The 26,295-nt window shown below is 41.4% G+C and overlaps 1 protein-coding gene across 1 annotated transcript in view; it reads right to left on the bottom strand.

The window, feature by feature from the left end:
- Positions 1–26,295, bottom strand: part of GALNTL6 (polypeptide N-acetylgalactosaminyltransferase like 6) — a gene marked incomplete at both ends in the record, with an annotated part of 1,173,146 nt that overhangs the window by 167,823 nt on the left and 979,028 nt on the right. The window contains 2 exons of the mRNA XM_080796997.1: positions 17,638–17,821; positions 22,125–22,310. Of these exons, the coding sequence (XP_080653123.1) occupies positions 17,638–17,821; positions 22,125–22,310 (370 nt within the window). The remainder of the gene's footprint in view (positions 1–17,637; positions 17,822–22,124; positions 22,311–26,295) is intronic.

The following is a 26,295-nucleotide window of genomic DNA, read 5'->3' as shown; positions in this document are numbered from 1 at the left end:
GTGTGTGTGTGTGTGTGTGTGTGTGTGTGTGTGTGTATGTGTGTGTAGGGAGCGTTACCCACTAGGACGAGGGTGCTCTACTGACACCAAGCTGATCTCTTGGGACTACCTCCCTTAATTCCTGCCTTGGAAGTGCAACCCACGTCTTTCTCTTCCTGGCAAGCAGTTTTCTGGGATAGAGTACTGCACAGAAATTGCAAGCCTGGTTCTTGGCCCACTTGACCCATGTGAAGTCTTCCGATCCTCGTCCTGACAAATGGCAAAAGTAGCTAAAGCACAGGCTTGTCCGTTCTTATCCTGCTGTAATAGGCAGCTCCGTCTGCACACCAGCCATCAGACGGCTCCCCACGAGACCAGACACAAGGCTGTCTTTACGTGCACTTCTGTGCTCCCCCGCCCAGCAACACTCTCCTGGAAACACTTTCACTCTCGAATATGGAGGTAACCCGGAGTGGGCAGATGCTATTCTAGAACCCAGCGGGATCTAGGAGAGGGTAATACCTCTCCTCAATGCCTTCTCTCAAATTGGGGCTGGAAAAGCAGACTCCTGTCCTCTCTCATAGGCATGTAGCATCTCTCTGTCGCAACAGCATGTTTTTGTTATCCACTGATAAGTAAACAAAGCCTAGCTATAATTCCAAGATATCAGAAGAGTCCTTTTTTAACTTTCTGTTACTGCTGAATGGGATGAGTATTACAACATTTCCCTCTGGGGAGAGAAGGACGACCTAGAGTCGCACGAGTTCTAAATGATGGCACCTGGTCTACCCAGTCCTTCTTACTAATCTTGGTGGGGCTCAAGTGTGAGGGAATGAGGAGCCTGCAAAGGCCAGGGAGGCAGGGGATGAGAGCCGGGAGGAAGGGGACCACCTAAAGCGATTCTCAGGTCATGAGGGCAGATTTCGTTGACTCCAGTGTCCTGAGCCTACCATGTCTGGGACACAAATGAGTGACAAGAAAAGATGTCTTCTCTAGTTTCTCTTCAACTTAAGGGCTCTTTGGTAGCTACTGACAGCAGTATCTTTGGAATGACAAATGGTTATAATTTCTCCCTTAAATTATAGTTTTCCTACAAACTATGAACTTAAGATTTTCAGAATATGGAGAAGAGAAAATACTGGGCACTTTAATTAAAAAAAATGACCTATTGATGAACTTGTACATAATCTCTGGCTTAGAGTCCGATTATCCAAGTATACAGAATTTGTTACTGTGTCAGCCCAGAAGAACACCCCTGGTAACACCCCAAAACACACACACACACACACACACACACACACACACACACACACCATGTGGTTCTATGGGGCTGCCAATCCACTCAGGCAACGATGACTGGGCCAGGAGCAACCATGATCCAGGCTGGGACAAGTCATGTCTTTTGTAAAGTGGTGACACAGATACTGTCTGTGGGCACCATTCTCTGCTCTCTGGTGGTCTGGGCAAATGAAGCCACAGAGATGGGAGAAGCAGAGACCAGAGACAGAATTGAATCCAGATGGTGTTCAAGGCCCAGGTCCAGCTGTTGTAGAAGCGAAGCCCTTGCCTTTCCTACAACCGGGTTTTGTGGGTCCAGGGAGTCCCTTTTCTACTGAGGCTGGACTAAATTGAGTTTTGGTCACTTGGAGTGGAAAGGTCCTAAGCTAAGCACACGGATGCCAAATTGGTTAGAAGGTGACTCTGGGAGGAACCCTGTTTTCCTCTCTTCCTGGTTTTGAGCAGCATATCTCACCACCCAATTCTCCCGTTCTCTTTTTAGAATGCTGGTGAAACAGAATTTCTCCTGAATGGAAAAAGCTTTGTGTTAGAAGTTCTTGGTTTTGCTTCTTGACCATGTGACTTCAAATAAGACATTAATTACCTGTTTCCTCACATGTAAAATAGATATGACAATACATATGAAATTACCTTGTAAAATGTAAGTTGCTAGACAAATGTAAGGCACCATTATTAATATAGCTACTGTATTTTGAATATTATTTTGAAGTAATATGATGACATTTCATTTGACAGTATCTGGAAAAAACATTTTAGTGTCTTGGGGAAGGTGCCTATAGAAATACACGTCCCTACACGTCTCTACATGTGCTCAGAGGGATTCATTTGGGTAATGAAGCATCCGGGTTCTAGAAGGTAAACGATTCCCTTAGAGATGCATAGTTTAGTATGAATTCGTTTAAACAAAAAATTTGAGTGTTATCACATTAAAGGAATGGGCATTTTCATGGGGGAGGAGAAAGGTGAACCTGTTCTAAAGTAAGAGACTTCGGATGGTGGCATAGGCCCCGTCCTTCAAGGAACACTCGGGGTGCCCTCAGCCAGGGTATAGGTGGTTATTTGGCAGGTATGGGCAGGAAGAAATAGGATGTGGGAAGGGAATAAGGAAGAGGAAGTGACTCCTTAACATCCCAGCTAAGGGCCGATCTTATCCTCTCTCCCTGAAGAGATGTAGTAAGGTATGGTTTCTATAGAAACAAGGCCCAGACAAAGTCCCACTCTCATCACCCACCCACACCATCACCCAGTACTGGGAGCGGGACCAGTAGAATGGAAGCCTATCAGGGAGAGTCATTGTCTAATCCTGGGCCAGAGTTACATGCTGGCTGAAGGCGCCAGCCACCCACAGACTGGCCCAGGGTTAGTTCTGCTCAGCAAATGTAGACTCTGCAGAGAGGCATTTTTGTATAGTCATATCTTTGCAGCTTTGAGAGGATGGTGGTAATTTAAGCTTTATCACAGATACAGCCCATTAAATTGGGGGTTGTTACTGGTAGAGATAGTAAAAAAAAAAATGTTAAACTAGAAAGCCCTTTAGAGTCTCAAAAGCATTAGGAGGATCCAATTTAAAATATTTCAGCAAGCTAGTAATACAGCAAGAGCACATCGGTGGAACTCCATTCTCTCTCTCTTTAAAATCCCAGTTTCACCTTGTTGAAGACCTTTGGTAAAGAATTAACTTCCCACTATTCCTACACAGTGAAAGAGGCAGATTTTAGCATTCCTGCTTTTGTATCGTAGAGAAATTGTGAGGCATCTAGGAGTCGTTTTGCTGTGGGGGAATGGTGTCAGAGAGATCTAGACTGGAATCTCACTGCTGTCACTCAGTTGCATGACCTCGAACAAGTCATCCGACTTCCATGAGCTGCCATGTCCTCATCAGTTAGATGAAAATAATAAGAATTATTAGCTAAAAGACTGCTGTGAGGACCGAATGCATAAAAGCAAAACATCTAGGGTATTAACTGGCAGTTACAGGCACTCAACAAATGAAAGAAATCATGTTTGTAATGATGATTAATAATTTTTGAAATCTCTGCTTGGGTTTTTCTGGTGGGTCTTAAGGTTTGGAAGAGGGGATATATGAACATTTCCCCTGACATGTATAGTCTCACTCAGTGGCGAACAGTTTCTTGAAAGACAACCTTACATCCTTTTAGCCTTTTTTTCGTGCTCAGAATTGCTCCTTAGTGCAATGACTTTAGCATCTCAGCAACCATCAAGGTCAATGTCCTTGTGTTTTATTGATCAGGTCCAGACAAGTAATTTTCCAAAATGACCAATGAAGGAAATGGCCAACCTGGGGTCTGGCCATGCTTAATGCCTGTGATGTCTCCCCTTGGCCCTTCATGACTGACCGGAGCCCCCTCCTCCTCTTTCCCATCTGTTTCTCTCTAGTGCTTTTCTGAGTGTCCTTTCCCAGAAAGTCCTTTGTTCTCCTTGCTTTCCTGAACTCTCTCCTCCCACCTTCCTCAATGGGTGCTGATCTTCCAAAGTGCCTCCCAGAGCTTACCCCCTCTGATTTTCTTGGCCCTAGTCCCTGTTGGCTGATTAACTCCAAGTAGCTTGCACAAGCATCCACTTTTGGATGAATCACCGTGTTTGTAGGTGTTTGTTGATGTCTCTGTCTTCGTCAGCAGACAGACAGGGGGAGCAGAGCCAAGTCTTCAGTTTTCTCATGCCATGCTGGAGCTCTAGATCAAAATGTGTTAACTGCGGCCCCCGGGCTTGCGCTGAAGATTCTCGTTAATCATACCGCCAATCAAGGAACCCAGGCCCTTTGATTCCCAATCTTGTTTTCTACCTCTCATGCCAGTCATTTATCTCCAGAATCTATCTTTATTTTCTGTCCCTCTGTTCTTTAAAGAGAGCTCTCTGAGAGGAGATCATCAGAAAGATTTTGTCACTATGTTAACTCACCAGTAAATAATGCCACAGTGTGGGCTGCCTGATGATTTTACAATCAGGGTTTATTTTGCCCTTCTTCAGCTTGGGACACTTTGGACATTCGGCCTGGGGGGTTATTTGTCTTGATTATGCAGGGTGCATTACCTTTAAGAGTCAAAGCCTCCTTTGCAAAAGCCCAGGATTTTGACCTTTTGTCAATGCTTTCTCTTAAAACAATTTACTTTTCCTTCCAGCAGGTGGCAGTATAACACAAACAATAAACTGTGCCAACTGCAGTTTTGACTATTTCAGGCCCAAGTTAGCCTTACAGCAACGGGAGTCTCATTCTGGGTTAGATTTCTACAATAATCCCAAATTGAAAAGATAGTGTGTTTCTAAAGATCTGATCTATCCATCGTCTTTTCGTTGCCAATCATTCTTACACATTTTCTCAGGTAGGAAAACTTAGCCTTTGCTATCTAAGAATTCCTTTATATTGTGCACTTGAAAATATAAACCAAAAGAGGATGGTTAGGTAAAATTCTCTTTTAATTTTTATTTTATGCAGTAGCTTTAATGAATTCCTTGTTGCTATATTTATTTATTTATTTATTATTTTTTATTTTTTAAAAGATTTTATTTATTTATTTGACAGAGAGAGAGCACAAGTAGGCAGAGAGGCAGGCAGAGAAAGAGGGAAGCAGGCTCCCCGACGAGCAGAGAGCCCAACGCGGGACTGGATCCCAGGATCCTAGGATCATGACCCGAGCCGAAGGCAGAGGCTTTAACCCACTGAGCCACCCAGGTACACCTTGTCGCTATATTTAATTCACTATATTATGTTAGTTAAGGTGGAATTATCTGGATGTAACCTCAATTGAGAAAATGGTCTTTTCGTGGAGTTTATTTGAATGTTAAGAAGTCCTAGACATATACATATTTACTGGAGTGTGTGTCTTTCAAAGAGTTATTTCAGCCTCCCAAAGTCAGTTTATTTTTTATATTCAGCACAGTTTACAGAATTAGATTTCTTTAATTTAGTTTCTCAGATTTTGCTTAGTTATCCATAACTTGTAGGGAATTTTAAAAAATAAGACTGGAAGAAAATATCCAGGTCCCCTTAGCCTGCATATAGGTAGAGGGCAGTCAGGTGTTCTTGCATGTCTGGCAAAGGGGACACGCAGTACATCGACGAGACTTGCAATCTAGAACACCAGACAGGACAGACACCATGTAGGGAAGGGACCCATCTCTGAAGCTTGGGGCTGAACCAACCAAAGCTAGGGGTCAGTTAGGGCATGCCCCTGGGTCTCCAGGACTAGTGCTGAAGAAAAACTCAGAACTTAGATAGGCCTGAGTCAAAGTGGGGGCGGGGGGGGTCATCTCATGCCAAGACACAAGACGGAGACGTGACAGAGACGTGACAGCTGTGGACACTGTAACATGGTGTCTAGTGGGGACAAAAGCCTCTTTTCAAAGATCAGCTACATTCAGTGTGAATCTAGGGGAAGCTAGCAAAAAATGATAAAGGTTTGGATGACCCATGTCCCCTGCCGTGATTATCCCATGTACCAAGACACCAACCCAGAGAGAAGGAAACTGGAAGAAATCTGAGCTGAGCAATTTGGAAAGGAAAACAATCCTGGTACGGAATTAGAGTTTTGAGTGGACTGACTTGGAATTGAGAATTCACTGGGAACTCACCTTTAAAAGACCAAGTTCTGGATCAGAAGGTGTCTTGGTGAGATCGAGGGCTCACTGCTGCCTAATGACCTCGGACCCAAGAAAGAAAGAGAGCCTATGCCCTGAGCAACTTTAGACGTTCCCCTTCCACAGCATGGGCCACCCGGGGGGCTAAGAGATGTATCCCCACCTACCTCTTACAAACTGCATACTGGGAATCTGCATTATTTTCTATACAGAGGGTTCTAAGCCTGCTTCTAAGACCTGTGACAGCTTCTTTCATTCCCTTCTGTGGTTTGGAGTTTATATCTGAAGCCGAGGGGGTGCCCAAAGGATGGCTCTTTCTGTGGATGGAATAGGACATGTGGACTTCAACCTGCATGTGCCCACTGGCTGTCAAGGTGACAGGCAGAACAAGCGGAAAGAGAAAGAGGTTAGCCATGGGCCGCTGTATTGCCGCATGCTGCTGTAACAACCTGGAGAACTTTCCAGGGGAATTCCACATGCACACCTGGCCCTCCAGGTTGATTTGTGGTTATTTTATCAAGGTAGCAGGATAGAACAAACTTCAGTAGTGTGCTAGTTTGGTTTATAACTTCTAAATGCTTAGACTTGAGCCACCTGGGCCTTCATGTGCGCTCTTGCCCTGGGCCCTGTAGGAGTCAGAGGCAGACCTGCTCTCGTGGAAGGAGGGTTCTGCATTTCCACGGGGTTCGGTCACGGGGATGAAGGTTAACACTTTTATGCATTTGGGTTGTGACTGGATATCTGAAGCTTGTTTTATATGCTAGAATTACTGTCCAGATGGTGATTTCTATTACTATAAAAAGTTAAAATTCAGTTCATGGAGCAGTGCGAAACAAATGAAAAATACTTGGCAGGTCTGTTTTCTTCTTGAACTTTTAAACTTGTGGAGTTGAGGGTGTATATCGTCTGTTCCCATGCTGGCATGATGGAAGCATAGACCCCAAATTTCCCTTGCTGGTTACACGCAGCCTTGCCCTGCACTGTTAGCCTCTCCTTGTATGCATTTAGGCCTGCTTCCTCTTTTCTTGCTGATGATGTAATTCCTTTTTCGTCTCATTCCTACTTTTAACTTATCCTTCTTAGCTCGATTTCTTCCTTTATGTACCCCTTCTGGAAACCCTGGGTAAGTTTTCCTCCCAATCCAGTGCAGCCTGGAAAACTCTCTGGCCCTGTGAACCTCCTTGCTCCCCTGCTGGGGCTCAGCTGATCCTAGAAGCAAGATCTAGGCCAAGTTCACTCTTTGTCTTCCATTCTTGTTCCTACTGATGGAAGAATAAGCCAAAACGTAGGAGGAAGAGATATAAACAACAGACATCTTGGGGTTGCCACAGAGTTCCATGACTGAAGAGGGTTCAACCTGGAAGCTGCCCTCTAGGTCACTTTTGGGTCCGAGACTATAGCCAAAGACTCTGTCTCACCACCACGCAGCCAGCCTGAGTCCTTCTACCCTGACAGATGGCTCGTCCTCTGCCTTTCCAGTGATTTATGCCATGTAACTGCCTTTCTCAAAATTGTTTTTGTCTAATTGCTACTGGCACTCTGAGAACCAAAAACAGACCATCTCTTAACACATTTCCAGATGGATCTACCCAGGAAATAGGGGATAAAAGAAAGAAAGAAAGAGAAAGAAAGAAAGAAAGAAAGAAAGAAAGAAAGAAAGGGAGAAAGAGAGAGAGAGAGAAAGAAAGGAAGGAAGGAAGAGAGAGAGAGAGAGAGAAAAAAACCTAAACTTTATCCCTGCCATTTGGCTTTACAACTATTGCTTGATTAATTCTCTGAAGGGAGGAATGATGGTCTTGACTAAAACTAGAGTCTCCGTGAGTATGGCCTCACTGTAGGTACTGCTCCTGGACAAGAAATAAATAATTGGAATCCCAAACAGTAAAGACCAATTACTTTAGTTGTAAGCTAATAAAAGTATATTGCTTTTCTAATATAACTCATTTCTATTTATATCAGGGAGAGTAAATGCATTAATATATTTTATCTTATTGCATTTTATTTTTGTTCTAATTTTGTTAGAAGATTGAGATAGGAATTGCCTCGTTTCTGAGTCTTTTCGGTTGTATGTACGACTCATGTCTGAGCACAGTCTCACTGCTGTGGACTGAATGTTTATGTCCCCCCAGATTCATATGAAACCTAACCCCCAATGCAATGGCGTTTAGAAGTCGGGCCTTTGGAAGGTGATTAGGTCATGAGGATGAAGTCTTCATGGACAGGATTAGCACCCTTATGAAAAAGGCACTCGAGCTCTCCCCTGTTCCTTCTGCCAGGTGAGGACACAGCAAGAAGACAGCTGTCTGAACCGGAAAGCAGGCTCCCAGCACCACTGAATCTGCCAGTGCCTTGGTCTTGTACTTTCCTGTCTCTAGAACTATGAGAACTAAATTTCTGTTGTTTCTAAACCACCCAATGTGTGATATTTTGTTATAGCAGCCCGATCAGACTGAGACATTCACCTCCCGCTACATGCGATCTGGAATGAAGACTACCCACACCAGCAGACATCAGCAGAGACTCAAAGCCAGGCTTGGTCCCTTTTTTTCATTCCTATGATTCATATGTATCCACTTTCTTTGAAAAATGACTTGGGTTTATTTATATATATATGTCATTGTGTATATGATGGTAATATAACCATCATAATTATAACATAATTATAATAATTGCAAAACATAAAACATAAAATAATAATCTAATATAATAATTATATATATATATATATATATATATGGATTTAGGTTCTGACCAATTGCCCTTGCAGCCAAATGTGTTCTATTTCTGTGCAGAGAATTTAGGACTAAAGACTTCCGGTTGCTCACTGTCCAGCCCTTAGGGTCAAGTCATAAACACTTCTCTCCTCTGATTCTTTGCTCGGGTCCCATATCATCTTAGCATAATCAAGCCACGGCCAGCCAACTCCTGGATACAGACTCTACTATTCATCCTTTCTTCCAATATAAACATTCAAGGCTTCCTCTGAACATTACATGTAAGGGTTTGTTTCTTACCTAGACTTTCAGATTTGTACACGTTGTCCAGGCTTGTTATGCTTATCTACCTCCGAGTTCAAAGACCATACTCTTCACCAAGTCCACTGGTCCTTCCAGGCCTGCACTTAAGTATGGCCTTTTGGGCATCCTGCTCATAGTTCATTGCTCCCATTGGGTTGTGGGTGTTGTCTAGAATCTAGACCACCCAAGATTTTTTGTTTTTTTAAGAGGGTTCCATGGAGTAAAAAATTGGACTTGAACTCACAGCCCTGAGATAAGAACCTGAGCTGAGATCAAGAGTCAGATGCTTAACCTACTGAGCCACCCAGGCATCTGTAGACTGCCTGAGATTCTTACAGCACAAGATGCTTCTTGGCCTTTGTTAGAAATAGATAGAACTGAAAGATCAGTACCATTATTTTATTGAGAACTTGCTTCTTTGTTAAAGATTCTGTTATCTTGTGAGTATGGTTTTAAAAATGGTTTTGTCATTTTTAATATAAATTATTCCAGGAAGGCCTGCTACCAGATAGCTTTTCCTAAAACATTCCTTTACCATCTCTCTTTATTCTACGTGTAGACCAAAAGTCTCCTGAAGTTTGTTTTCACCCAGAATTTATTTATTTTTCTTTATTTTCTACCACACTACAAGAATGACCATTGTATTCAAATGAGTCTGTGTGCAGAAACCTTACAAATATGGTACTTAGCAAATACTGTGCCACAGCATATCCTCAGCTGGTAGCCTTTCCTGAAAAAATGTCACCCCTTTTCAAATACACAGAGCCTTGTCAGGTCATTTCCTCTCCTGAACTTCATATTTATTTCATCCATTCAATAAATATTTATTGAGTGCCTGTTTTGGGCAGGGACTAGGTACTAGTGATGCAGGGCTGAATAAATTGAATAAAACAGTCCTTCCTGACCTCACAGAGTGTCCATCCTAGTATCCAAGTTAGCAATAATTAGAGGGGACTATAGGGAGTGGTCACCCGGAGGAGGAAGTGAAGAGGACAGCAGAGCTGGAGCAGGTATTTTAACAGGAAAACCTCATGTAAGAAAACAAAGCCGACTGTATGCAGGCCTTGGGTCTATATTCCTGTCTTCTGGGATAGGAAGAGAGAGTTGGGTGATGGCAGAAGGTTCTGCTATGTTCCACCACACTCTGGTGTGATGGTGTCATGGATAGAGTAAATGTTGCTGAATCTTGGGGACTCGGAAGGGGGCTGTGACAATACTTTCAGAGGTTCATGGCAGTTTTCTCCTCAGGTAAATTCTAATAGAACTTTGGTGAAAGAAGGCTGGGGAGCCCACAAACAGGAGATCTGGTCAGAGGGTGATTATATTACAGAGTGCAGAACCCATAAAATAATCCAGATGGGGAGTAAATGTAGTTAGAATCAAGTCACATCTTGGAGAGTGGGGGGAGAACACAGAAAACAGTCATCACACATGAGATGGGAAGATGGACTCAGGATACCCATTTGGGAAGCAAGCAAAGCAGTTAATGGTTGAAAGAATGGGTAAATGGACAAGAAAAAGTCATCAACCCATTGTGAGCTCTACAATTCTTTGACCCATAGACGCCATTGCTAAGTCTTAAGTAGTGCAGGTTTATTGATAACCATTGCATGGCACTTGAGGTCTAGAGGTGATTGGCTGATTAGTCCAAGGGGTGCTTGAGATGAAAAATTCAGTCTCAAGTCTGGCTAAGAAGGGGCTAACTAACCTGGCATTAGCAAAGCAAGAGCAGGAATAAGAGTTGGAAGTCCAAGGTTCAAGAAGAGATGTTACCATAGAAAAAAGAATGGGGGCAAGTTAGAACAAAAGTCATGGTAAGGTTTGGGTAGAGAAAAGCGGGGGTGTTCCAGGGTCCCACTGGGACCATAGTCCTGTGACTGGTAAATAGGGATAAAAATCTCTCACTATGAAGCCCTACGTTTTCACCTCCTTTCAAATAGTCTAACCCGCCAGTTCTCCTGTGATTTAGTGACCCTTCATGGGAGAAGGGACAGAAGTGCAAAGCCAGGCCCAGAAACCAGAAAGAGGGCATTGAAGAGCCAGAGCCACTTCAGAAACCTCAAGAGATCTCAAGAGAGCAGGGCAAAGGAAAGAACAGCAGGACCACACCATTAGAATAATCACAGTGATTGTTGATTTAGTAGGATTTAGAAATTAATTTGCTAATGCTTTTCTGGATGCTAAAGCAAGGAGAAAATAGTAGGGATCATCTCCCCAAGGTAAAGATCATTCCCCCTGGAGAGGGAGGAGAGAAAGACATTTTCTGGTGAGCAGACCTGACCAGGGAGAAGTATTATCATGACCCATTGGTGAGGATTGTTTATGAGATGGTGAGTCTCCTAGAGACCCAAGACTGTGGCCACCAAAGAGCCCAGAGAGAGCAAGGTATGGGGAGGGGTCTTCAAAGGGGAGAGATGAGTTATTAACAAGTTTGCTGTGAAACGTCTGTCAGGTTACAACATTTTATTTCACGTTTAAAAAAAAAATCTTCAGTGGGTTTTATCCTGGGCTTTTGAGGAAGATTGATTTTATTCAATGTTTTAATTAGTTTTTAAGGCCCTTGAGCCATTTCTGTTCCTTTATTCTCCCTTCTGTAGTTAGGACACCATTTAGGAATTTGACAGTATTTTTCCCTAAACATTTTGTCCTTTTGCGGTTGTCAAATATTGAATTAGATCTTGTTATAAACAGACCAGAAGCCGGCATTGTTGACATTTCCCTTCATTAGGAAGAAACTGAAAGCTGACATTTTCAACCTATCAGCTCTAGTTTAGTCTACCGGTAAGAACACAGTACGGGCAATGAAGCAATCTGGTTCCTTTCTTGCTCTCATTACAGACTCACTATGAGACATTAATTGATAAAACTATTTCACTTAATGGGTGCCTAAGTGTCTCTTCAAAGGAGAGGAAAAGTATTGATTACCTCTAGGATTTAAAGTCTGAGTGAATGAAAGAAGGCATTGATTTGAATCCTATGAGATAGATTAAACCTAAAATTTGAGATCTGAATGACTGAAGGAAGATGTCGATTGAAGTCCTGATGTTGCCTCTTAATAGTCAGTTAATTTTCTATCACAGTCTCTTTATTTGCAAGACTGGAAAAATAACAATAGCTATTTTTTTCCTGTGCCATGGATTATTACAAGGGATCAATTAGATAATGTGGTGAAGTGCTTTACATAGTGTGAAACGCTAGACAAATGTTAGGTTTGTATTGCATATTACATAGGCTTAATGAGGCCGGTTACTTGGTTAGATTAATTGGCTTCTGGAATAATGCGATGTTGAGGCAAGATCTGTGGTTAAAGTATTGGAAAGCTAAAGTCCTATTTTGCTTTGGAACTCATCACTAGACTAAATTGATGAATGTATTTTTCAACCTAATCCCCTCAAAGTTTGAGACTACAGTTTTAAAACCTCATTCATGGAGAATTAACTGGTTGGAGGGTGAGGCCAAGGCAGCTAAGACTATGGAAGTTTGTGTGCATCAGTTTGGTTTTTTGAGGAAAGGGGGCAAGGTTTGGAAGCAATTAGTTGGAGATCACAGCAAAATTCATGAGAATATTGACTTAGTTTGAGAAGCAGAGCATGAAAAAAAATTCTCCCACCCTACTGAACAGTTGGTGCTAGTTTAAAGGTGGCCTGGTGGGGGCTGGACAGAAACAAAGGAAGATGAGCAAAACCTGATTCTAATCAAGAGGAGAAGACCTTTCAAGTTAGCTTTCTTTCTTTACATCCTACAGTAAATCCATGGTTTGACTGGTCCCTTTGTCCATGGGGAGTCAGTTTTATTCCTTCCTACTTCTGATTCAATTTAGGGTGACCAATATTTGGTCCAAACCCACATGGGATAAGTTTTGAGTAAAAGAGATTATCTTTACTTTCAAATTCTGAGCAAACGAAGGTGAGCCCAGTCCCCACTGGAATTTGCCCAAGTGCGATGGATATTAACATTTTGAATGTCAATTGATGCAATTCATCAGATCTGACAACAAAAGCTAGTTGTTTATTCCAGGCAACAATGAACTTCATTCTCAATCTGTTGTTCTCTTCCTTGCATTTATAAACTGAAGCTTTTATGTCCACCAAAAGAGAAAGAACCCCTCTTCTCCTGGCTGGTCAGTGCATCTCAGCTGCATTCATGCTCCACGGAGGGCACTGCTCTTCATACTCTGAAGTATTTCTAGGTTAGGTCACTGACCTCAGTGAGAAGTCACGGCATTCACACCGATGCGTCTGTGGACATGCGTCTGTGGTTTCTGAGAGAAAGAGTGGGCATTTGTAGCCTGTAAATTTATCCTTCCCCTCCCCCCAGGTGTAGATATCCTTACTCTTTAAATTTTGTAAATTGATGGTATATATGGGTGGAAAATAGAAAACGTCTGTCTTCTCTAATGACCGCTTACAAGAGTTCCATTCATAATGGCTAAAACTCCAAGTTTTAGAAGTCCTTGAGGAATTGTGGAGATCTGCCTGAGGAAGACTGACAGAGTAAAGGTAATTTGTCTCCAAGTCAATGACAGACTACAAGTGGATTCTGAAAAATACAACAAAGATGAAAATTGAACGGGCTGCTGAATTGATCTTGAAGTACTTAGACCAAAGGAAGCATGATATCCAGGGGAGTACAAATTCCCTAGAAATTAACTTTCTTTCTGGGGTCGACAGACTCATACATTAGGGCCTGAGTCCCTGATCTAGTCGATGGACTATTTCATGCTATCCTTGTGAACGAGTTGGGGAAACGTGGGTGAGGCTGCAGGAGTAAATTGAATTTACCTGTATCGAACATTTACATCAATGAGCATGAACTTTCGCAGGATTCTGGAGGACCTGAAAGGCACGGGGATATTTAGCCCAGAAAAGGAAAAAAAAAAGTTTCCTTTTTTTCCCCTTTTGGAGGAATAACATAGCAGGTGTTTAAAAAAAAATATATATATATATATATATATATTTTAAAGAATTTATTTATTTCACAGAGAGAGAGAGAGAGTACAAGCAGGAGAAGCAGCAGAAGGAGAGGGAGAAGCAGCCTCCCGCTGAGCGGGGAGCCGGATGTGGGGATTGATCTCAGGACTCCAGGATCATGACCTGAGCCGAAGGCAGATGCTTAACCGACTGAGACACCCAGACACCCCTTAAAATACTTTTTTTTTTTAAAGATTTTATTTATTTATTTGACAGACAGAGAGCACAAGCAGGCAGAGAGGCAGGCAGAGAGAGAGGAGGAAGCAGGCTCCCTGCTGAGCAGAGAGCCCGATGCGGGGCTGGATCCCAGGACCCTGGGATCATGACCTGAGCCAAAGGCAGAGGCTTTAACCCACTGAGCCACCCAGGTGCCCCACCCCTTAAAATACTTTTAACAGCTCTATCATCAAAGAGGAATTAGACGTTCCTGTATCCCTGTATTTGGGATTAGGGAAGCAGATTTCCTAATGTAAGGGAAACGGTTTCTGTCAATCAGTCTTTTGAGGTAGCAAGTATTACTTTCCTCACAAGTTCAAGAAGAGGCCATTCATCTTTCTTGGACATTGTCTAGTGGTTGCTTGTATCAAAGGGAAGTTGGATAAGATCATTTATTCTGATCTTTTCTAGACTTTTAGATGCTGAGATAAGGTTGGAGAAGTAAGTTAAGTGGTCAGAAAGCAAAAGAACATCTTCCTCTTTGTCATCATTACTAAAGGAGCAAATTAAGTTTTTGTCACACAGGAAAGGCTTACATTCCTAAGTGCCCGGGGTTAGAGATAAATCAGAAATAAGGAATCTTTATAAAAGCCACGAATAACAAGAGTTTCCTAAAAGCATCACATCATGATATAAGCCATCAGAAGGAAGGGAGTACTGCATTCTCTTTTTCAGAAGGCAAGAATGTTTTTCAGATATATTCAATTCAATTAGAATTGTGATCGTCATAATAATTTGAGTTGTAGATATTGCATTTTCTCTCACATTCTAGGAGTAAATTGTCTGAAAAGCAGATCCCTTTGCAAATGTAGTAAATCTTTTCTTAGTGTTCAAAGTTATCTACGAGTTCTCCTTTTCCTCCCTAGTCAGATTGTGGAGGGTCTTGATTCTCATTTTGAGAGATTTTGAGTTCTTTTGACCATGTTACCTATTTTGAGAAATACGGTTTATACCTTGACCCATATATGATTCTAACTGAAGCTAAATATTTGAGAAATAACACTTATGCATTAATATAATACCCTGAACTTGTCAATTCAGTTCATTGATAATTACTGTTCATGCCTCACTAATTTCACAGGATTTGCAGATGAAAAAAATTCGTTACTATAGTCAATAATTTCTGGAAACTCAAATAATGGCAGAATAAATGAGAGGGTGGAGGTTTTGCCACTTAGGACATTTGATAAAAGATGAACTTGTTACAGAAAGATAAAGTTTGCATATATATTGCATGAAAAGTCCTGGGGTTTGTAATGAATTTACATATTCCTTTTCACTTCCTTTCTTCTTTTCAGCTTCCTCTCCCTGCCTCCCTGAAAAAACCACACACCCCTTGCAGAAGCTACTGTAATATGAAAGTCCATGTGAGAGACTGCATTCACTCTGTGTATCTTAAAGCTTGACATCTAGGGAAGCACATTTTAGCCTAAAGCACGTCGTCTGTTTACGAACACATTCAGGTGACTAGGGAGATAATGGAATTGCTGATACACTGCTCATCGCGGCTTGGGTAACCATTCTTTTATTATCAGGAAGGCAAATGCAATTTTTAAGATCAAAGTGGACATCTCTTGGAAGCTACGTTTATTACAAAAGGCTAAAGTGTCCACATTCCGAGGAATCAAAGAGACTGAAAAGCCAGAAAAGCAGTAGTATTCAAGAGGTGAATGCAATCTTTGACGGACAGCAACCACCGAAGTCAGTGACAGGAACAAGAGGTAATTTAATTCTGAAAGTTACCAACTCTGCAAGCTCCGGGCTTAAGCAAGGTGCCTGATAATGGTGATGGTCACAGACAGGGTCTGCCTGACAAACAATTTCGACTGCCAGGGCAGGGACTGAGAATACTTTCCTAGTTTTCATGTTCTGAGATTCCCTTGGTAGCATTTTGAACCCATTTCTGCCAGGATCAGGAGCCCCACTCACTGACTGAAGGGGAGAAAAAGGAGAAGGTCATTATAACCCAGTCACTGTTAGAGAGTATTTGGACAACCATCATGGATGAATTCTAGCCCTGAAAACATGGCCACCTCAGAGTAACAACCAGACTGTGGCTGTTCCCCTGTCAGCTGCCATCTAATGGCAGTCCCACCGTATTTAGGGATCTTTTGTAATCTCCTCCAAGCCCCAACGTGGCTTTAAATCCCCCTACCCCCATTGGCCCCTTTGCCAAGGCTTTCTGATAGTTAACTTCAGGAAAGCCTGATGAACATCTCTCCAGCTGGGCTCTCTTCAAATGCTTACTGGAAACTCCATCTCTAAAGAGCTTTTCTAGTAGTTTTAAATATCCTCAAAATCCTGGCCAAAGCATTTGGAAGAATAACAATGGGCCTTTATTGTTTCTTCTCAAAAACTCACCAGCAATTTCAGAGTATGAAGAGGCCTTCAGAAATTCTGGTTACTTGATGAGTGTGCTTCATGTTACAAAAGGAATCATTTACCTCTCCCTTTTTATCAGGCTAATGTCTTCTGAAATTCCCCCAGCATTTCCAAGAGTTTATCTTTCCAGAGACTAGAATCGCAAGAAGCATTTTCTGATGTTTATCACATACTTTTTGGAGTTTAAAGGGTTAGTGTTACAGAAATGGTTTTTATACTTGGGAGCTTCTCCACTGTAAACTTTTACTGCCCATATTATTAATGAAAAGACAGTATCAATTCTAACACATTTGAAACAGACCCTTAGAAAGTATGCAAAGCCCCAATCACAGACATTTTTTCTTGTCCTAAGAAAAAATATATGATAGTTTCAAATTTATGAAAACGTTAATGTGATCAAAAGGGTGCAGCAGGAGGAATAGTTAGTAGTATGCCTTGGGCAATCTCTGGGTTCACTTTTGGAAAAAGTTTACCGTTCACCATTAATGGATCTAAGAGTTGGTCAAACTAAGCTAAATATATATATATTTTTCTTTTTCTTGGCATGCACAATTCTCATGCCCACACTGGAAAAAAAAAAGGGGGACTTAACTTTGTAGAGACCAATAGATTACTATAAATTCTTACTTATATCGAACTTAAATTAATGATACAGTTACAAAGATTATTTACACTGGATATATCATTTTGATTGAACTCCCCAAGTTCAAGATGTTGGAGCACTACTCAGAAACACTGCCTGCCCTCATCGTTCCCAACAGGGTGTAAACAGAGGCTTAAATCCTGCCTCCTATTTTACATCATTTTCCAATGAGGGTAAAGTAAGATAGTTAATTTAAATGGTTCTTTAGGGAAAAGGCAAAAGAACAGAGAGAACTGAGATGAGGAAGGGACCATCCGAGAGAATAGTGACAAGAGAATATGTATTTTCAGTAGACTCTGCCTTTCCTGATTCTTACGTCCGCACACTTCCTCTGATGCTTTGCCAAGTTTGATAAGGGGATGGATTCGTGTATTTGGTGCAACTTGTAATTTTCTACAACTTGTAGGTCTGACTTTTCTCCAAGGGGCGGATATTGTTGCCACCTGTTTTCTTCCATTTTATTAGAGATAATTGTCCTCATGGGTCCCAAGTTGACATGCTCCCTCTCTCCCACAGCCCTCCCTCAGCTACTCACTCAAAAGGGTCGCTGGGATCTGCCCTCTGGAGCTCTGGAGGGATGGGGATCCTTTTGTAGTACATTTCCCAGTCGAAGGCGCCTCGCATGGCATCCCCAGCTTGTGCCTCATACCCAAAGTGGTTGTGGTCAATGACATCGATCATGGGGCACACGATGGTTTTGTGGTTTAGTGCAATTTGGTCTGAAAAATGAAAGCACAAAATAGGAAATGACATGCCTGCCTAGGCCATCCATCATTTTTTCAGCAAAGAGAAGCCTACAAATCCTTCCTAATGTAGGGATGCTGCTTGCAGCCTGGTTTCCTGTGGTTGTTAGAGGGCTGTGCGAAATCTCTTCCAAGGCTGGACTTAATGTGATGGGACAGTGATTAGGTACAATTAGTGTTGTCGTGTTTTCCTTTAAGAAAGTTATGTCCCGGAGAGACTTGCAGAAGTCCATTTAGCTCTACCTCTGTCACATTTTTGCTCTGACCTGTCCCCAATCTGTCATTTTATAGTGCATCCAACATGCATGGAGTATAAACAGTATTTGTGTTCCTTCAAGCATACAGCGGGAGCTTGCTGAGAAAATATTGTCCTGCTTTCTGGAAGTTCCAAAATGTAAATATTTAACTTCATGTTTCTTTTATTTAACCTCTAATCTTATGATGGTCATGATGGCTGCTCCCCCGTTAAATGCTGACAGATCACACAAAGAATTCTTTGCTATTGTCCTTTGATGGTCCTTTGTTTATCAAAGCTATACATTTTTTTCTTTTCTCATTCTGTCCAAAAACGTAGTAGATGGCCTGATGCTACTGTTACTATTCCTGCTACTATCAAATTCTTGAGCAACTGCTAAGTGGTTTATAGTCTTGGTAGTTCTAATCCTCCTAGCAACCCGTAAGGTGGCTGCCATTGTCATTCTCAATCTACAGACAAGGATACTGAGCTCAGAGAAACTAAATAACTTGTCAAAGGTCACTCATCTTTGGAGAGCAAAACCCAGGACGCAATGCCTGCCCAACAGTCCTATCCTAAAACCCGTGGTCTTTCCAGTTCTCCATGATGCTTCTCGCATGATATCTTTTTCAGTCCCAGCTCCTTCCTTTTCCATGTAGATATTATTGTTGTGAGACTTTAACAGCACAGGAAATTGGCATTTACACACGTTGCCTCACCTGGAACAGCTATAGGTGACATAGGGTTGACTATTGAACAACAAAGTTTTGAAATACACAGGTCCACTTATGAATAGATATTTTTCGATATAGTACAGTATACTATAGGATAGTATAGTATAGAGCTGCAAATGTATTTTCTCTTCCTTATGATGTTCTTAAGAACATTTTACTCTCTAGCTTACTTTATTGTCAGAGTAGAGTATGGAATACATATACCGTAAACGATAAGTGTCAGTTGACTGTTTATGTGATCGGTAAGTCTTCTGGTCAACAGCAAGTTATTTGGGGAGTCCAAGGTTACACGTGAATCTTTGACTGTGCAGGGTGTTGGTGGCCCTAACCTCTGTGCTGTTTAAGGGGCCAACCATATTTTCTTCCCCCAAATGTGCACTCAGTATTTATTATAACAAACATATTGTCTGACCGAACTTTTAAGTATGAACATCTGATTTCTGGCTATTTGGATGATCTCCTGTGGCATGTGGAATAAAATACATTTAAATATCTTCAAAAACATCTTTTAGAAATAATGAGGTTTGGCTAGTTCAGTATTATTATTTTGATGTCTCCGATGGGGCAGGGTGGGGAAACCTCAGAATCCTATAGAAGATCTCCCCTCCATATTTATATGCCCCTTCCTTCCTCCCTCCCTTCCATCCATCCATCCATCCACCCTTCCCTCCTTCCTTCCTTTCTTCCAATTCAACAGCTATTTATTGAGTAGAAATTCTATGCCTGCCACTTGTCTAGGTTCTGAGAACACAGAAGTGAATAACAACCACAAAAATTCCTGTCTTTAGCAATGGAGCAAAGACAATCAATATACATAATAAATCTCTAAATTACATAGTACGTTTGAAGGTGATAAATGTGATAGAAAGAAGATGAAACATGACAAGGGGAGTATGATGTGGGCATGTGGCAAGGTAAACGGCATGGCCCCAGGAGGCCCCTGAGACCCTAGAGGTGGTACTATTATTTCAGCTAATCGGTAGACAGAAAGACCCCCAGCACTATTTCAGGTGATTCTTCGACGAGCACCCTATGAGCATCCATTTTCACCTGGGAAAGTCTCGTAATGGGTTTTAATCTTTATCTAAATGGTGTTTCCCCGTAGATGTCTTTGGCAGAGGAGGCATCATTGCTGTGTCCAAAATATCTCTCCTAGCACCTCTGCAGGTAGTTCAATATTACGGTTTCAGTGACTTTCTTCAATCAAATTCAGAATCAGGTTGATTTACAAGTTCCTTGACCAACAAGGAGTCCCAAGGTGACCCAAAGAGAATGAGTCTGTTAAATTAACTGTCAACTCTCCCTTCAAATTTCCTTTCAGCTCTCATCCAGCTGTTCTGGCTTAGGGTGAAAGCAGCATGACTAATTTTTCATCTAAGGCTTGTGCCTACATTTCAATTTCCAGGGATCAAACAAACAGACTCTTAATGGGAAATTGAAATTCAGGTATAATCCCAAGGTGAAAAATGAACCAAGAAACTGTGTGGCTCCGCCTGTTTTTTTTTCATTTTGGATGATGTGTCAGGACACTGATAGAGGAAAATAAAAAAAGATAGTGATCCTGAGCTTGAATCATTTCTTATCCATCAGGCCTACAGGAAATGAAATGCTTTAATGAGAAAAAGTGGGTTTCTCTGTATTTTTTTCTTTCTCTCTCTCTCTCTTTTTTCCCCCTTTTAGATTCATATGAACAATCAGAGGCTTGATAATTGGCATTTAGGAATTGCTTTGGTTCATAAATAAATTAGGCCTTTTGCTGACTTCCTTGAGTATTCGACACCATATAGGTCAAGTTCAGTTTGCAGGAATCTCACTGTTGCTGATGAAACTCTAAATTGCTATGTCCTTGAACAAGGTACTTTAAATTAAAAGCTCAGAGGAGTCTCTGGCCAGAGGAGCACTGAGACATTCCTGTTGATTACGATGGCTGGGCAGTCGCCTGGGCAGGTGTGTGCGGATTGGGTGAGGCGGTGGGGGCGTTAGTTGCTGGTCATTTCCTGTCTTAAATCCTACACAGTTTCAATTGATTCCCCCCCCCACCGCCCCCGCCCACATCTTTTACTAATGGAGCTTTGCTGGTTCTAGCTGAAATCCTACACAGTAGTCAATAGCAAATCATTCTTTCTGAGGCAGCTTATTGTAAAGGCCGTTTTTACTAGCTTTAGTTCCAAGGCCAGGGATATATTTACAATAAAAGTTGATTTAGTGAAATCTGGAAGAATAAGAAGGAGTACAGTATGTGCACACCAAGAACTTTTTAGAAACATGTATATATATCTGTATCTATATATCTATATATATTATTTTCCAGTCTGGCAATTTATTCCTCATCCAGTACTGGACTTTATATCTGACTTCATGGTGAAATAAAAAACAAAATAGTCAAGCTCCAACTGAGCCACACAAGCATTTTCTAGCTTGAATGACTCTTAGTTCTTTCATGTTTCTAACAGTTTAAGTGTAATGTGACAGAGAGGCTGCTTCTTCCCTGACTCTGAGCCATATTGTGAGCCTTAGAGATGTGTCATCTGGATAGTAGCTCAGACTGCTTGGGGGGGTCCTCTGTAAACTTGGGAGATTATATATTTGGGGCTCTAGACCAGTGCCAGGAGTCGAGAGGAGAACTGGCATTTTAATCCACAAAAATGTCAGGGCACTTGCACTTGAACTGTATTCTGGGGCTTAATAATTGTCTTTCCTCTTTTCTTAACAGTTCTGTAATAATCGTTATACTATGTGTGTGTGTGTTAATCTGAACTGTATAGAGATAGTTTTTTCAAAGATTTTATTTGTTTGTCAGAGAGAGAGAGAGAGAGATCAAGCACATGCAGGGGGAGTGGCAGACAGAAGGAGAGAAGCAGACTCCCTGCTGAGCAGGGATCCTGATGCGGGACTTGATCCCAGGACCCCGAAATCATGACCTGAGCTGAAGGCAGACGCTTAATTGACTGAGCCACCCAGGTGTCCTGAGATCGTGTTTTTAAGTACTTTCTTATTTTAGTATTTACTTAACCACTATAACTACAATAAAGTAGAATGTCTAAACTAAATGAAACCATTGCAAACCTTAAGTTAGACTGTGGTTGGTAGTATCTAAAATGGCAATTTTAACGCAAGTTTTCTAGTGACCTATTTGTTCTCAGCTGTGGTTAAGATAGAATTCGAGGCTCTCATTGTAAAAACTGTAGAAGGGATCTTGCCTTTGTTGATTGCAAACTGGACAGAAGCAAGCCACACACTCCCTCTGAAGGAGGGCGAGTCCCCAGGCCCTGCTGGTCCCCGGAAGACCACCATCAGCATGCGTACTCACTAAGGAGAGGGGGCAGCCAGTTCACATTGACCTCGCAGTGGGAATCCAGGAACGTCAGGACTTCTCCTCTGGCCATAGATGCCCCCAGGAGGCGGGTCCGGATGAGCCCTTCCCTTTTCTTGGTGCGAACAATCCTTACTTTGGAAAAGCGGGCCATATATTCTTCTAACTTATCCTTCAAGTGTTCTAGGGACGAAACAGAGAATGTAGAGAAAGACCACAAAACATTAATTGCAGCAGAATTTTCCGTGGGTGCTTACACATTAAGTGTACGTGAATGGTGACTCCAAGCTTACATCCATTTTTCTCCTCTCTTCATCTCAAGGAGAGACACTAATAAGATTTTACACCCACAGGTTTTTTTACTTTGTACTTTCCAAAAAGCTTTATAAAATGCAAATACTGCCCTTTGTCTGAATACTAGAAGACACAGACCCATGAGAGCTGTGCCATGCAATGACTGTTGGCCAGCTGTCACCATGCTTAATCCTGGCCAGCTTTTGCCACAGTGGGCATTGGCCCTCTGGTTCCTGCTGTGTAAAGTCAGATGAACATTTCAGCATCTGGGCTGTGTTCAACAAGAGGGCTCTTTCCAGCAACGCCATCCTAGTTTCTGTGTTTTGAAAATAATGCATGTAAAACCACAAGAAAAGAAATTTTATCTCTCAAATCAACAAGAACCAAACAGATTTTTCCCCCCACAGGGTAATAGTAAACTAATAAAGAAGTTCAGCATCTGGCTTCTGATTTGAAGTGTAAAAGTGACTGACTTGCTGTTAAAATTAGATGTGAAAAAAGGAAGGCAGATAGATACTACACAATCATTTTGAACTTAGCTATTTAAGATTAGAAAACAAAAATTTAAAAATGTCTCTTTGCTTAATTAAAAACAAACTGTGGGAACCAAATCGAATCAGATAGCTTATTTACAGCAAAAAAAGATCTCCTCCTGGCTGTTATAAGATGCTTTGATATCTTAGATCTTTAATGTCAAATAAGTGTTTTTGGTGTCTTTTTGTGGAATTTGTACTCATATAATTTACATCCTGTGTTTTCACTCTCCTGTATCTAACATAGGAGGGCTTTGCTGGAGTTTTTTTCTTTTCTTTTCTTTTCTTTTCTTTCTTTTCATTGTTCCAGAATTCATTGTTTATGTATCATACCCAGTGCTTCATGCAATACATGCCCTCCATAACACCCACCACTGGAGTTTCTAATAAGCAACGTCTACTAGTCACAGGATCTGTAGAAATAGGGATTCATGTAAGGATTTATGAGTCCTTTCCCTGCAATCCAATTTAACCGATGTCAGAATTACTCACATTGGAATTTCTTTATACATAAGCCTTCATTTTTATTTTTATTTCTCCTTATTAACGTAGTGTTTAAAAAAAAACAAAAACAAAAACAAAACTCCATTTCCAGAGTGCCAGGGTGGCTCAGTCAGTTAATGTCCGACTCCTAATTTCGGCTCAGGTCATGATCTCAGGGTAGTGAGATAGAGCCCCATGGTGGGCTCCTCATTGAGCATGGAGCCAGCTTAAGATTTTCTCTCCTTCTCCCTCTGCTCCTCTCCCTACTGTGTGTGCATGTGCACATGCTTTCTCTCTCTCTCTCTCTCAAAAAAAACCCCCAAAAACCCCAAAAACAACTCAATTTTCTTTTTTTTTCTGACTGCCCCATAACTAAGCTTTACAAATAGATAAAGTAAAAACTACTTAGTTTTCTAATTTTTCCTACAGAAGAATATTGGTGGGGTCTTTCACAAGAGTGTTTTAGCACAAGATAGGTTTCTTTCTATTTTTTCTTCCTATAATGAACAGACCTATAGAGATCAGAGTACAGAAAGCAAAGATTACAGATCTGGAGTCAGAATAGACCTAGGTGGGAGGTCAGCACCAGTGAAATATATGAATACATGTGAAATATATTCTCTTATCCTGAATTTCCTCATCTACAAAATACAGGGAATTGGGGGATTTTCTCCGCTTAGAGTGTGGTGGGGAGGATCTGGCTTTTGGTCAGAAAGCTCACAGTACTTGTTCGGTAAACATTTAATTCTTGGAGACCTCCTAAGTCACACGTACTTATGAAGAGAAACAACAGCTTGTCTAGCTGAAGAAATGCCTTTGAAAGCTCAGCCTGAAAGATGAAAAATCTAGAATTTGTATTTCTTGGTGAGATTTTGATAATTCATCATCTTCTATTTATTGAGAATTTAAAGAATGAAAGGTTTGGGCCAGCAATAAGTGAACACATATAACTTTATGGCGTTATCACAGTTTCTCACAGAAAAGCTGGCTGCAAAGTATCTCCAGCTCTTGAAGACAGGTGTGCCGTGCCAAGGGCCTACCTTCTGCCCCTCTTCTCTTTGCTTACCCCTCCCCTGTTTCCACCTATGTAAGCTGCACAGAGAGATTCCAAAGGGCTGCACAGCACAGGGGCCTCCTGTGAATAAGACCAGAGCTTACTAACCTGTTAGGGAAATAAAGCAGAGACCTGAAACCTAGTCGTACAATCAGAGGCAATGAGTAAGTGGCAAGTGATCAGTCCCGGAGCTCTCTATATGCCAGTCCCGAAAGGCTTGCCTTCGTTCAGGTTTTCTCACAGTAATAAACGTTTAAGAAAAGGCCATATCTCATTACTGTAATTTATTCTGGCTCTGAAATCCTTCCGTATTCCAGCATACAAACGGGTGTCATTCTATAGGTTTCTTTGTAAACTGTTTGGCCACAGAAACGTAGTGTCTCCTGGAAACGGTGTCACAACAGTCATTGGGGATGGAAAACAGTGAACATTTGTTAAACCCACCAAAACAGTGTTTGTTTGTGTTCTTGCATTAAGCCTCACTGTTCTTTGGCAGGTACCACGGTGACTATGGTCTTGGTGGTCTGGGTGCAGGTACTTCTTTCCTCCCTGACCCTAAGGACTAAAGGGACCTCTTGGGGAGAGGAGGACTAATTCTCTGTAGCTGTGTATGAGGAAATGGCTCTAGAAGACAGCAGACACTCCCCAGGTGATCTAACTTGTTGATCACCTGGGAGTGGTTGGAGTGGTTGTCCCAACTTTGGGTTTAGATTTCTCTACTTTTTAGTTTATACGAAATTCTCTGAGACTCAGTGGGGGACTATCTCTACGTGTCTCCTTTCTCTCTATGCATGTTATCTGATTCTGTGTATTTTTCTTTGATTAAGCCCATTTTAAGTACTAAAGGAATTGTATGGTATGAATCCATAAAACACAAAGGGTTTAACTCTAAATAGAGTCCCCTAATCATTCAAATCAATTCTTTTAGTTTGAACTTTGTAGTAATCATTAGGTTGCTTTGTCTCAGAATAATGATCTGGTTGACTGCCCTTGCGAAGGGTCCATTCTTGTTTAGTAGTTCAGCTGTATTTTTTTTTTTTAAAGATTTTATTTATTTATTTGACAGACAGAGATCACAAGTAGGCAGAGAGGCAGGCAGAGAGAGAGGAGGAAGCAGGCTCCCTGCTGAGCAGAGAGCCCGATGCGGGGCTCGATCCCAGGACCCTGGGATCATGACCTGAGCCGAAGGCAGAGGCTTTAACCCACTGAGCCACCCAGGCGCCCCTCAGCTGTAATTTCTAATTACCCATAACTTACAATGAAAACAGGTATCATCAGTCTGATTAGCAAATTAGATTCTCATACAACGGAGTTACTGGGGATGGTGGAGATGGCTTTAAATTAAAAACATTTTATATTTCTTGTATATGAACAATTTTTAGATTCATTTCTAAAATATTATTAAAATGATTTTAAACATGATTTTATATGTATCTCTGAAGATCCCTTTTGAACTTTAATTTTAAATAGTGACAAGAGAATTTATGGTATTTTTATAAAACTGGCAGTTTTCTTTAGGAACTATGAGACATTTGGGGAACCAGAAAATATAAGACCACTAGTTAAAACCCACTGAGCCATATCCTGACAACCCAGACAAGTGAACACAACTTCAAATACACCAGTTTTTGCCAGGGTTTATTGTATCTTTGTGGGGCAATAAGGAATGAAAATTTGTACTCAAGTGAAATTTTGGTGTCCTGCTACTGTGAATATTAAATTTAGCAGTTTTCTCAATTAATTTTCCTTTTTCCAAAAATTTCACTTATACTCCATGAACTTATATGGAGAATCAATCATTCAT

This window comes from Martes martes (genome assembly GCF_963455335.1).
Source record: "Martes martes genome assembly, chromosome: 2".
Lineage (NCBI taxonomy): Eukaryota > Metazoa > Chordata > Mammalia > Carnivora > Mustelidae > Martes > Martes martes.
This window is presented reverse-complemented; position numbering and strand designations above follow the sequence as displayed.